The sequence below is a fragment of the Neofelis nebulosa genome, chromosome 4, assembly GCF_028018385.1.
Source record: "Neofelis nebulosa isolate mNeoNeb1 chromosome 4, mNeoNeb1.pri, whole genome shotgun sequence".
Classification (NCBI taxonomy): domain Eukaryota; kingdom Metazoa; phylum Chordata; class Mammalia; order Carnivora; family Felidae; genus Neofelis; species Neofelis nebulosa.
The window spans coordinates 54,087,475-54,099,874 of NC_080785.1; the positions used below are offsets into that span (position 1 = coordinate 54,087,475).

The 12,400-nt window shown below is 38.5% G+C and overlaps 2 protein-coding genes across 6 annotated transcripts in view; one reads left to right on the forward strand and one right to left on the reverse strand.

Moving 5' to 3' along the window:
* The window catches only part of IGF2BP3 (insulin like growth factor 2 mRNA binding protein 3), a 155,185-nt gene that overhangs the window by 87,429 nt on the left and 55,356 nt on the right, over positions 1 to 12,400 (forward strand). The window lies entirely within an intron of this gene.
* LOC131509277 (large ribosomal subunit protein uL15-like) lies at positions 11,103 to 11,617 on the reverse strand. The gene has a single exon (XM_058724827.1). It carries the CDS (start codon positions 11,596 to 11,598, stop codon positions 11,158 to 11,160), a length of 441 nt encoding a protein of 146 aa, XP_058580810.1. The 5' UTR covers positions 11,599 to 11,617; the 3' UTR covers positions 11,103 to 11,157.

Genomic DNA, 12,400 nt, shown 5'->3' on the forward strand with positions numbered 1-12,400 from the left:
ATTTTAACCTAAAGACATTCGAGACTGAACAGATTTCGAAAGAAGCCTATTGAGAGTTTCCTTTATCTGACTGAGGACAGAAACTTCTGGAGGCTGACATAAATACCTTTCCAGGGGAGTTTTACTGGCCTGAAAAAAGACCATTTGCTCCTTTATAAACAAACATTATCACAAGCCTTAGCTCCCACGGGTTCCAGCAATGAAGCCTTTTCTCATCCCTCCTTATTCTCCATCAAGTTAGCCATATAAATCCCCAGCTTTACTGGAGAAACACTTCTTCTGTGTTTCCACATGTGTAAATGAATAAACTCCCCCCCCCCCCCCCCCCATTAATCTGTCTGTTGTCAGTTAAATTCACAGGCTCCCTAGTCATGGAACCTAAGTTGGTAGAGGAAAAGAGGTTTTCCTCCCACACTTGTATTTCTCTTGGGTGAATTCTAGGAGTGGAATAGCTGGGTCATAAGGTTATCTAATTCTTTTAAAACTCTGCACACCTGTGCCAGGCTTATTTATATGGCCAACAGTCTACTTGACTTGAAATCATATTTAGATCCCTGTACACAATTAGCTAAATAAATATCATTAGTGCAGCTTCATAAAGTGTATTTTATTAAATATTTCTCAGTACACACATTTCTCAGTAGGTGAGCATAATATATGTGTAACATTTAAGAAACTGCCAAACTGTTTTCCAAAGTTGTACCGTGTTATGTTCCCACCAACAAGTTATGAAAGCTTTGCTCCTGAAGTGTACAAATTCAGTGGTTCTTAGTATATTCATTGAGTTGTGGAACATCACCACTATGTAATTTTAGAACATTCCCATCACCTCCAAATCAACCCTGTATTCATGTAGACTCACTTCTCTTTTACACCTCTCCAGCCCCTGGCAACCACTAATCTATTTTGTCTCTGTGGATTTGCCTATTCTGGGCACTTGAAATACACATCATACAATATGCAGCTTTTTGTGACTGCTTCCACTTAATATGTTTCAAGGTTCATGCGTGTTGTAACATATATCAGTGCTGCTGCCTTTTTTTTTTTTTTTGAGTTAGGCTCCATGCCCAGTGTGGAGCTTGAACTCAAAACCCTGAGATCAAGAGAAGAGGCAAATGCTGTACGGACTGAGCCAGCCAGGAGCCCACTTCATTTTTTTTTTTTTCTTTCTAAAGTAAACTTTAAATTTTAGAATAGTTGTAGATTTACAGAAAAATTACGAAGGTAATACAGAAAGTTTCCATGTACATGCCAGCCAGTCTCCCCTGTTATTAACGTCTTATATTAGTATGGTACATTTGTTCACATTTAATGAACCAGTGTTTTGAGGTCCTAGTTTATAGTAAACTAAGGTTCATACTTTATTCAGATTTTCTTAGTTCTTACCTAATGTTACTCATGTTTTCCTGGATCCCATCCAGGGTATCACATTACATTTAGTTGTCATCCCTCCTTAGCCTCCTCTTGGCTGATAATTTTTTAGGCTTTCCTTATTTTTGATAACCTTGACAGTTTTGAGGAGTGTTGATAGGGTATTTTGCAGAATGTCTCTAGAAGACTTATCTAAAACTTATCTCGTGATTAGACTGGAGATATGGGTTCTGGGGAGGGAAACCACAGAGGTAAGATGCTGTACCTGTTACATCATATTAAGAATGTATACTGTCAACATGACTTATCACTGTTGATGTTAAGGTTTGATCACCTGGATGAAATAGTGCATGTTGGATTGCTTCACTGTAAAGCTACTCCTCTTCCCAACCCCTGTCCCAATCCCCTTTCCATATTGTATTCATTGAAAGGAAGTCACTGTGTATAGCCCACACTCAGAGAGTGGGGAGTTATGTTCTACCTCCTTAGGGCAGAATATCTAACATAAATTATTTGGAATTCTTCTCCATGGGCATTTGTCTTACTGACCTGTATATATACACTTCTATGAATATATCTCTTTGTAATTAGAGTAAACTAAATATTACTTGTTCTTCATCTGAATATATCTCTTTGTAATTAGAGTAAACTAAATATTACTTGTTCTTCATCCCTTTTTGTTGCTAAATAATAATCCATTGTGTAGCTGTAACATTTTGTTAATTCACTCATCAGTTAGTTGATGGACATTTGGATGGTTTCCACATTTTAAATATTGTGAATAACGCTGCTGTGAACATTTGTGTACAAGTTTTTGTGTGGGCATATGTTGTCATTTCCCTGAGTAGGGACCTAGTATAGCAATTCCATCAGGAATTGCTGAGTCCTGTGGTAACCCTATGTCTGATGTTTTGAGGAACTGCCAAACTATATTCCAAAGTGATTAGATCATTATACAGTCCCACTAGCTACTAGTAAGGGTTCCAATTCCTCTGCATCTTTGCCGTCCTTATTTTAGCCATCCTAAAAGGATACAAAGTGATAGATATCTCATTGTAGTTTTAATTTGAATTTCCCTAATTACTAAAATTATTGAACATTTTTTTCATGTATTTGCTGTTCATAGATTTTTTTTTTTTTTGGTGGTATGTTCTATTTAAATCTTTTGAACATTTGAAAACTTGTTTTCCTACTGAGTTTTGAGATTTCTGATTTTATATATATATATATATGTATATAAATCTATAAAGTATGTATTCTGATAAAAACTTTTTATCAGATAAATACTTTGCAAATATTTGCTTCCAGTCTTGTCATTTGTGTGTCTCCTCATTTTCTTAAAAGTGTCATTTAAAGAATATAGGAAGTAATTTTCATTTTCTTACTGATTTGTGTCAACAGTATGCTCATTCTTTAGCCATATTGGTAGATCTTTAACTTGAAAAAATGTTTCACATCTTTAAAGCTTTCTAAAATGGGTAGTTTGAAAAGTTTTAAAGAGAGTAGTATAATGATTTAAAGAGAGTAGTATAATGATTGACTCCATGAGCCTATCCCCTAACTTCGATTATCATTTTATGGCCAATCTTATTTCCTCTATATGCTACCCCTCCCTTCCAACATTAGATCCAAATAAGGTCCATACTTTGCAGCTGGTTGATTTCTCTTAAGCCTCTTTTTTTTTTTTTAATTTATGTATTTTGAGACAGAGTATGCACATGTGCACAAGTAGGGAAGGGGCAGAGAGAGAGAGAGGGACAGGGAATCCCAAACAGGCTCCATGTTGTCAGCACGGAGCCTGACAAAGGACTCAATCCCATGAACTGCAAGATCATGACCTGAGCCAAAATCAAGAGTCAGATGCTTAACTGACTGAGCCACCCAAGTGCCACCCCCCACCCCCGTTTTTTTAAGATTTTATTTTTTAAGTTATCTTTACACCCAACATGGGTCTTGAACTCACAACCCTGAGATCAGGAGTCTCCATGCTCCACTGACTGAGCCAGCCAGTGTCCCACTTTTAAGCCCTAAATCTTTGGATTTTCATTCCATTTTGTTACCTTGCTATTTGTTCAAGAAACTGGATTTTTTATGCTGTTACAATAGATGAGTTGATTTTACGCTTATAGTTTGGTTTCTCAGTCCTCTGTATTCTTGTGAAGTGGTAGTTAGATCTAGAGCAGTGATCTTCACTTTGGCTACATGTTAGAACCACCTGGGGAGCCTCACAAAAAATTTGAATGTCCAGGCCATATTTAAATTAAACATAACTGATTAAATCATAACTCCAGGGTTAGGGCTAATTTAGCTTCTCCGAGTGATTCCACTGGGTTGCCCACAAAAAGTTGGGCGATATGCAGGATTTTCTTTTTCACCGCCCCCCCCCCCTTTTTTTTTAAAGCAAGAATAATTCATAGGTGGTAGTACAAATGTGTGTCAGGAAGCACATACTTGGTTTTCTTTTTGTAATTGAGCATCCGTAGTTTTTGAGTAATCGATTATTTCATGAAGGGAGGCAAAAAGGGACATTTCAGTTCTCTCCTTTCATTTGTTAATTGAGACACTTTTATAAAGAGAAACTTTGGCAGAGATACTCTTTGGTTACTGTGAGATTCATTTCGTGCAATAAAGGCAATGTTTGATTCTGTTTATTTACCAGTTCTGGGTTCTTCAGTGGTAACGAAGACTTATAAATATTGGAGTTTATATACTCAGTAGTTGAGTTTATAATATTGATTTGTGTCTCAGTCTATTTTTGTTAGCTTTACTGATAGTTTGTCTTGTTTTTAGCTGGTGGGAGCTCTTTCAGGTTGACTCCTGGGTCCTTTGCCAGTACACCTGTGTGAAGAAAGCAAAGAAGCTAACTACATGTAAACGACACCAACGTGTAAACTAAAAGTTACTCTCATTTTTGTAAAGAAAATACATACTGCTTAAATAACAGGTCAAACAAAGTGAAAATTTCCATTGACTAAGAGGTTTAGTGAAGAAGTTTCTGAACATGCTTTAGTTTTTGGCTATACACATGTGGTTATTGACATACATGGAATGACCTAATCAGCACTGTTTTGCAGACCTAGTTTTCAGTGTCTATCAGGTGTCTTGTAGAGATCCCTTCATGGCCATTCTCTTTTAATAGCTATATAATTGGAAGAGACTAATTTATTTCTTTTGTTGGTGTATAGATTGTTTCAAGTTTCTCATTCTTACAAGTAGGCCCCCCCTTTTCTTACGGCTTCATTGAGATAACCACATGTCTGACAATTTTCTGTTGAAGGTGTACAAATCAGCGGTTTTTAGTATATTCACAGATAATGTGTAACTGTCACCACAGTTAATTTTAGAATATTTTCTTCAGCTCAGAAAGAAATCCTGTACCCTTTAGCTATCACTATCACCTCTTTCCCTCACCTACCCTTTAGCCTTAAGCAACCACTCATCTTTTTGTCTATATAGAGTTGCCTATACTGGGCATTTTATTAAAAGACCATCATTGTAGTCTTTGTGTCTGGCTTCTTAGACTTAGCAGAATGTTTTCAGGGCATCTCTGTGTTGTAGCATCTATCAGTACTGGCTTCCTTTCTGTTGCCAAATAATACTCCGTTGTATGGATATACCGCATTGTGTTTACCCATTTATCCATTGAAGGACATTTTGGTTGTTTCTATTTTTTTTGGCTATTGTGAATAATGCTCTTGTGAACATTCATGTGTGTGAACAAGTTTACATTTCTCTTGGGAGTCTTGAAGCAACTGTTTAAGGTTTTGAGGAACTGCCAAACTGTTTTTTTAGAGTGGCTGTACTGCTCTGGAATTTACATTCTTAGCAGTAGAGCTCCAGTTTCTTAACATTCTTTGGTCGGTTGTCTTTGTGATTATCTGACCTTTTGATTATAGCCATCCTAGTGGATTTAAAGTGATCTATCATTGTGGTTTTGGTTTGCATTTCTCCAGTGACTAATGATGAATGCCAAGTATCTTTTCATGTGCTTTTGGCAATTTGTATATCTTCTTTGAGGAAATGTCTGTTCAGGTCCTCTGCTCACTTTTATTTTATTTTTAAATATTCTAGTTAATTAATATGCAGTGTAATATTAGTTTCAGGTGTACAATATAGTGATTCAGCGATTCCATGCATCACCCAGTGCTCATTACAAGTCTACTCCTTAATCCCCATCACCCATTTCACTCACCCACCCTCTACCCATTTTTAAATTGGGTTGTCTTTTATTATGGAGTTCTTTATATATTATAGACATGTCACTTACCAGCTATATGGTTTCCATGTTGGCCTGCATGTAAACATGTAAACCCATCCACTCACTTGTCCTAATATTTGTCCTATACCTCCATCAGTATTCATTGAATGTATGTGAATAGTGTTAATGACTAGCTTATCAGAGTGATCTATGTACTTAGTGTTTCCACACCTCACTTTGCTTAAGGAAAATGAGTCATTTTGTTACAGGGTTCTGAATTTTGATTTTTATACTTGTCTTAGGTGTCATTAATGAACAGGTCCATTTTTGTTTGACTTTAGAGGTTATAATACAACAATCACACAAAAAGTGGTGGGGGATAATTATTGAGGTGGCAGATGATGCACTGGTTGTGAAATAAGTGAGTGTGTATTTAGCTTGACTTCTGGTCATAAATGAAATTCTGACAGATATGGTGCTTGAGTTTTTTTAATTTTAGAAAAATTGCTAAAAAATTTTGGTTTTTTGTCTATAAAATAAGAACTCCCCCTCCCTCCCCCCACTTATGGCACAGCTGAAATCCTGGGAAATCTAGTCTTGGAAAAAATGTGGTGAGATTAAATTTCATTTTACTCAGAAAGTCTGCACTATTCTCTGAAATAGAGGAACATTTTTTCTGTGGACCTGTTCTTGTGTTTACAGATTATGACCTATGTGGTGAAATTTTAATGAATGGCAAAAATAATACATCTTTGCCCAAGAATGATTGTTAAAATTGTTGAGAAAATCTGATGTTAATTTGTAACTTTGACTTTTGAGGTAAATTTGAAAAATCAGTCATCACTTTAATGAATACAAAGAACTTCTATTTTCCTATTTTCTCTACTAATATATAAGCTTATCCAAGTAGAGAATAGATGATGAATCCTCCTACACCTGTCAACCAGCTTCATTCAGCATTTATCCACTTTCTGCCCTTTTTGTTGGTGTTAAAGAGCTTTTGAAGAATAATTTTCCATTCAGTGTGGTGACCTTTCAAGAAATGGACATTTTGGTGTAATGATCACTGGCTTTAGAGTCATGGGGGTTCTGAATCCCAACTCCCCATGTCCTTGCTGTCTTGACTGGGCAAGTGGCCTTTTCCTCTTAGAAGCTCAGTGTTCAGATCTTAGTAACAGGTTTAATATCTACCTCTGAAGGTTGTCTGGATGATTAAATGAGCTAATGTATGCAGAGAATCAAAAGAATGTTTGTTGCTAATTTTAGCATGTGAACATAGAGCTGCCAGTGAGAATGGGATCACCGTTGCCATGCTGGATTTCCAGTCTGTAACTGTGTGCTGAGGCCTACTGTAGATCTAACAGTGAGGTAGAGTCTAATTCTGACGTAGACAGACGGATGGCCATTCTGTTCTCTTCTCTACTTTCCTATGAATAGAAAAGACAAGCCCTAGGATTAAATACAAGGTGCTTACTATGGTGGATGGGGTGAGGACACGTGTACTAGGGTTCATAGGGCTGCCATAACAAATTCACACAAACTGTGAGAATTAGAACAACAAATCTATTCCCTCACACTTCTGGAGGCAAGCAGTCTGAAATCAAGCTGCTGGCAAGCCTCTCTCCTCACTTCTGGTGGTTGCCAGTAGTCTTTGATATGTTTGGCTTGTAGATGTATCACTCCAGTCTCTGCCTAGGTGGTCACATTGTGTTTTCCCTGTGTCCAAACTTCCCTCTTATAAGGATGCTGCTCGTTGAGTAGCATTCACAGATACTGGTGGACTTGAATTTTTAAAGGACACAATTCCACACATAGTACAGGGAGCTAACCAAGACTATGGGTGATCAGGAATAGCAATCTAGCAGGTAATACGATCTAAAATGTGCTTCATTTTAAAAGTGGTTATTAAGGAATTACAGGTCTTGTTCAGTTTACTGTGGGATTATGTGGGAGTAAACCCATCATAAATTGAGAATATCGTGAGTCAAAAATGCATTTAATACACCTAACATGCTGGGGTGCCTGGTGGTTCAATCGGTTGAGTGGCCAACTTTGGCTCAGGTCATGCATGGTCGTGAGTTTGAGTCCTGCATCAGGCTTGCTGCTGTCAGCAGCTCTCTCTGCCCCTCCCCTGCACGCGCGCGCTCTCTCTCTCTCTCAAACAATAATACATAGACTTAAAAGAAAAATACACCTAACCTACCAAACACGATAGCATAGCCTAGCCTACCTTAAATGTGTTAGAACACTTAACATTAGCCTACAGTTGGGCATAACCATCTAACAGAAAACTCGTGTCATAATAAAGTGTTGAATACCTCATGTAATTTATTGAATACTATACTGAAAGTTAAGAATAGAATTTTTTTAAGTTTATTTATTTTGGGAGAGAGCAAGCAGGGGAAGGGGCAGAGAGAGGGACAGACAGAATGCTAAGCAGGCTCTATGCTGTCAGTGCAAAGCCTGACATGGGGCTTGAACTCACAAACTGTGAGATCATGACCTGAGCTGAGATCAAGAGTCAGATGCTTAACTGACTGAGCCACCCCCGAAAAACAGAATAGTTTGAAGTCCATCAGTTGTTTACCCTCTTGATCATGAGGCCACCTGTGCTGCTGCTGCCCAGCATCACAAAAGAGTGTCTGTCCTACCACATATCACTAGCCCAGGAAAAGATCAAAATTAAAAATGCCAACTATACTTCCTACTAAATGCATATCACTTCTGCACCTTGGTAAAGTTGAAAAATCATAAATCTAATCATTGTGAGTTAGGGACAGCCTGTAGTTGGGAATGGGTGAGAGGTGAGGTTGGAGAGTGGTACATGATAATAGTCTTGAACTAAATAGTAAATAAAAACAGTAGTTTGGGTGGATTTTTTTCCCTGAGAGCCCTGGGTAAACTCAAGGGTTTTACATTCAAAATTCATGTAATATAGTGGATTTTTGTTGTTTTCCTGGCTGAATACATGGAAATAGCCTTTATATAATTGAGGAACTTAACAAGTTATTCCAATCTTTCTTAGAAATTGGTGCTCAGATTTCCAGTCCCACCTGCTGCTAGGATGTAGAGAGCTGCCCATGGCTTGGCTTCTTAGATAAACTCAGACTGATTCATTTGTGAGCAATAATAGAGATATGGCATCACCATGTGGATGGCAAGTATGTGAATGTATATTTTGTTAATTATTTCATTAAAAAAAATTTTTTTGACATTTATTTATTTTTGAGAGAGACAGAGCATGAGCAGGAGAAGGGCAGAGAGAGAGGGAGACACAGAATCTGAAGCAGGCTCCAGGCTTCAAGCTGTCAGCACAGCCCAATGTGGGGCTCGAACTCACAAACTTGAAGATCATGACCTGAGCTGAAGTCGGATGTTTAACTGACTGAGCCACCCAGTCGCCCTTATAATTTTATTTTGTTTTATATTCTTTATAGTGTTATATTAGTTTCAGGTGTACAATATAGTGATTGAACAACTCCATACCGTAGATGTATGTTTTGAAGTGACCAGGTAGAAGCCAGAAGAACGTATGGTTTCTACACCAACTATGTGCTGGGAATGGCAAACTCTAGACTGGACTCTGGGAATCTGTGCAGTTGGAGATGGAAGCAGTTAAGGGAGGAGTGGTTTGAAGACTAGAAAACTGAGATTTTATTTATTTGCAACATCTTTAAAAATCTTAGATGAACTTGGTTGGCAAGTAAATAGAGCTGCTAAGAGGTGAACTCGATTTCCTAAAAAGCTTGCCATTAACTACATTGTCTTCTAACTTTTACTTTACTGTTAATGTGTACCTTCATTACTATTAAAAGGTTTAAAATTACTTGAGCATACCCACTTCTAGTCCCAATTCTTCAGTAATAGGCATTATCCAAGTTGGAAATAAAATATTTTCTAAATGGCACATAACAGGATTATGTTACAATCAGAGGGGTAAGATCTGGGTGAAAAGCTTGTGCAGTAAAATTTTGGACCAACAGTAGTACTCAAGAGCTAATTAGCAGTTTTTAAGTATAGTAAATATATAGCTGGGCTCCAGGTTAGGCTTTGATCTTGAATAATACACACTACCAGTGACTGAGAACGATGGGTGAGTGTGGGGAAACTCCGATTTGCCCCGTAGACACTCTTGCCCCACTGGACCAGTAAATTTCAGAAAGAAGAAATCCCACGAACATCTGTTTGGGTATCTTTTATCAATAGCTTGGCAATATTGTGATGATTTGTCCACCCCACTGTTGAAAAGCAACTAAACTTAGGAAATGTATGTCTGTCCTAGGAAACAAATAGCAACGGAGGGAAGGATTCCGCTTCTATCCCCACTTTTTCTCTCTTCCAGCACTGTCTTAGCAGGGTTCGGGTCGGTTATAATGTGTTGGTGTGGTAAGGATCTTTCTTTCCTCTGCCCAAATAATTCATGCACTTGGCTCTGCCTTTTGTTCATTTGTTTCTCTAGAACTGTCTCCAAGTGAGAGCCTTAAGGATACGGGAGAACACTATTTTCTCGGCATTACTTTTTTTTTTTTTTTAAACAATTTAAAGGCCAATATAATCCAGTTTGATGTTGTCATTTTTTTCTTGATTGTAGGATTACATGTTCATTGTACAATATTTGGAAAGAGAGAAGGAAAGAAGAAAAAGAGTCTTTCTTCCCAATGACAATATTGTTAAATGACTCCTAGTTCAATCTGGTAGGATAGGCATTTTTCTTTTTTTTTTTTTTTAAATTTTTTTTTTTCAACGTTTTTTATTTATTTTTGGGACAGAGAGAGACAGAGCATGAACGGGGGAGGGGCAGAGAGAGAGGGAGACACAGAATCGGAAACAGGCTCCAGGCTCCGAGCCATCAGCCCAGAGCCCGACGCGGGGCTCGAACTCACGGACCGCGAGATCGTGACCTGGCTGAAGTCGGACGCTTAACCGACTGCGCCACCCAGGCGCCCCGGATAGGCATTTTTCAACATGGTTGGATTGTGTTATACGTAGAAGTTTATACTGTTATGTCTTAAACATTCTTTTTAAGAAAATGGATCTATAATTCACATACTATAAAACTCATATATTTTTTACAGTTTATTTTCAAAGAGCGAGACAGAGAAAGGGTGCATGAGTCAGGGAGGGACAGAGAGAGAGAGAGAGGGAGAAAGAGAGAATCCTAAGCAGACTTTGTGCTGTCAGTGAGGCTCAATCCCACGACCGTGACATCATGACCTGAGCCAAAATCAACAGTTGGGCGCTCAACTGATTGAACCACCCAGCTACCCCATACAATTCATATTTCAAATCAGATATTTCAGTGTTTTTTAGTATATTCACGAGGTATAAAGAGCCATCACCACCACTGTGTAATTCTGGAACATTTTCCATTATTCCAAAAAGTAACTCCATAGCCATTAATAGTCACTGACCTCCTTTCCTTGGCAGCCTCTTCCAGCCCTTAGCAACCACTTTTCTACTTTGTCTCTGTAGATTTGCCTGTTCTGGAGACCTTATATAAAAGGAATTATTATAGGGTCTTTTTCACTTAACATTTTTTTTTTTTTTTTCCAGTTGTTAGTATTTAATGAACCTCTCTCCATGTGGCTTCAGGCTACCAGGACACAGGCTCCCCCCACACCCTTAATCTTCTCCTCAGCTCTTCTACTGAAGAATTTGGCCTTCACGATGACAGGCTGTTTGGGGAGCTTTCCCAATACTTTGTAGTAGCCCGATCGCACCACATCAGTGATAGGAGCAGCTCCAGTCTTGTTTTTGGCAGCATTTACCCGTGTCTGCTCACTGACCAAGGTCCACAGTTTATCAAGGTTAACAGTTGGGCAGAAGCTCTGGTTCCTTTTTAAGTGGTAATGCCTCATACCAACTTTTCCAAAGTAACCTGGATGATATTTGTCAAAGTTGATCCTGTGGTGATGCATGCCACCAGCATTACCCCGGCCTCCTGGGTGCTTCCGGTGCTTGCCAATGCGGCCGTGGCCATGGCTCACGTGGCCCCGAAGTTTCCGGGTCTTTCTCAGTCTGGATGGCATGTCGGCGGCCCAGAAGAAAGCTCACTTAACATTTTGAAGGTGTATCCATGTTATAGTATGTACTTCATTCCTTTTTATGGCCATACAATATTCTAGTGTATGATTATACTATATATTGTTTATCCATTTATCAATTGCAGGTATTTTATTGTAAGGCCCCATAGAACCCAGTAGAATAACTAATGCATATCTGAAGGACTCATTCTTAGGGGAAATAGTCTTTATCAGTATTGACTTTGGAACCAACCTCTTTTTTCTACTCCAGCTGTTTTTATTTTTCATTTTATTTTTTTTTCTTTTCTTTTTTTTTTTTTTTAATTTTTTTTTTCAACGTTTTTTTATTTATTTTTGGGACAGAGAGAGACAGAGCATGAACAGGGGAGGGGCAGAGAGAGAGGGAGACACAGAATCGGAAACAGGCTCCAGGCTCCGAGCCATCAGCCCAGAGCCTGATGCGGGGCTCGAACTCACGGACCGCGGGATCGTGACCTGGCTGAAGTCGGATGCTTAACCGACTACGCCACCCAGGCGCCCCTATTTTTCATTTTAAAAGAAACTTTAAATAGGGGCAGTGGATAAAATGCCAGCATCTGGGATGATCTACCACTTTTGGAGGCCACTGTAATCTTGGGTATTTTTCACCTCATGAGATGAGTCACTTTTTTTCCCTTTTTCTTTTTTATTATTGTTTTTAATGTTTGTTTTTGAGAGAGAGTGCAAGTGGGGGAGGGGAGAGAGAGGGAGACACAGAATCTAAAGCAGACTCCAGTCTCTGAGCTGGAGTCAGCACAAAACCCAACCT

Excerpts from the sequence above, each read along its gene's own strand:
- LOC131509277 (XM_058724827.1), bottom strand. The coding sequence starts at position 11,598 with ATGCCATCCAGACTGAGAAAGACCCGGAAACTTCGGGGCCACGTGAGC.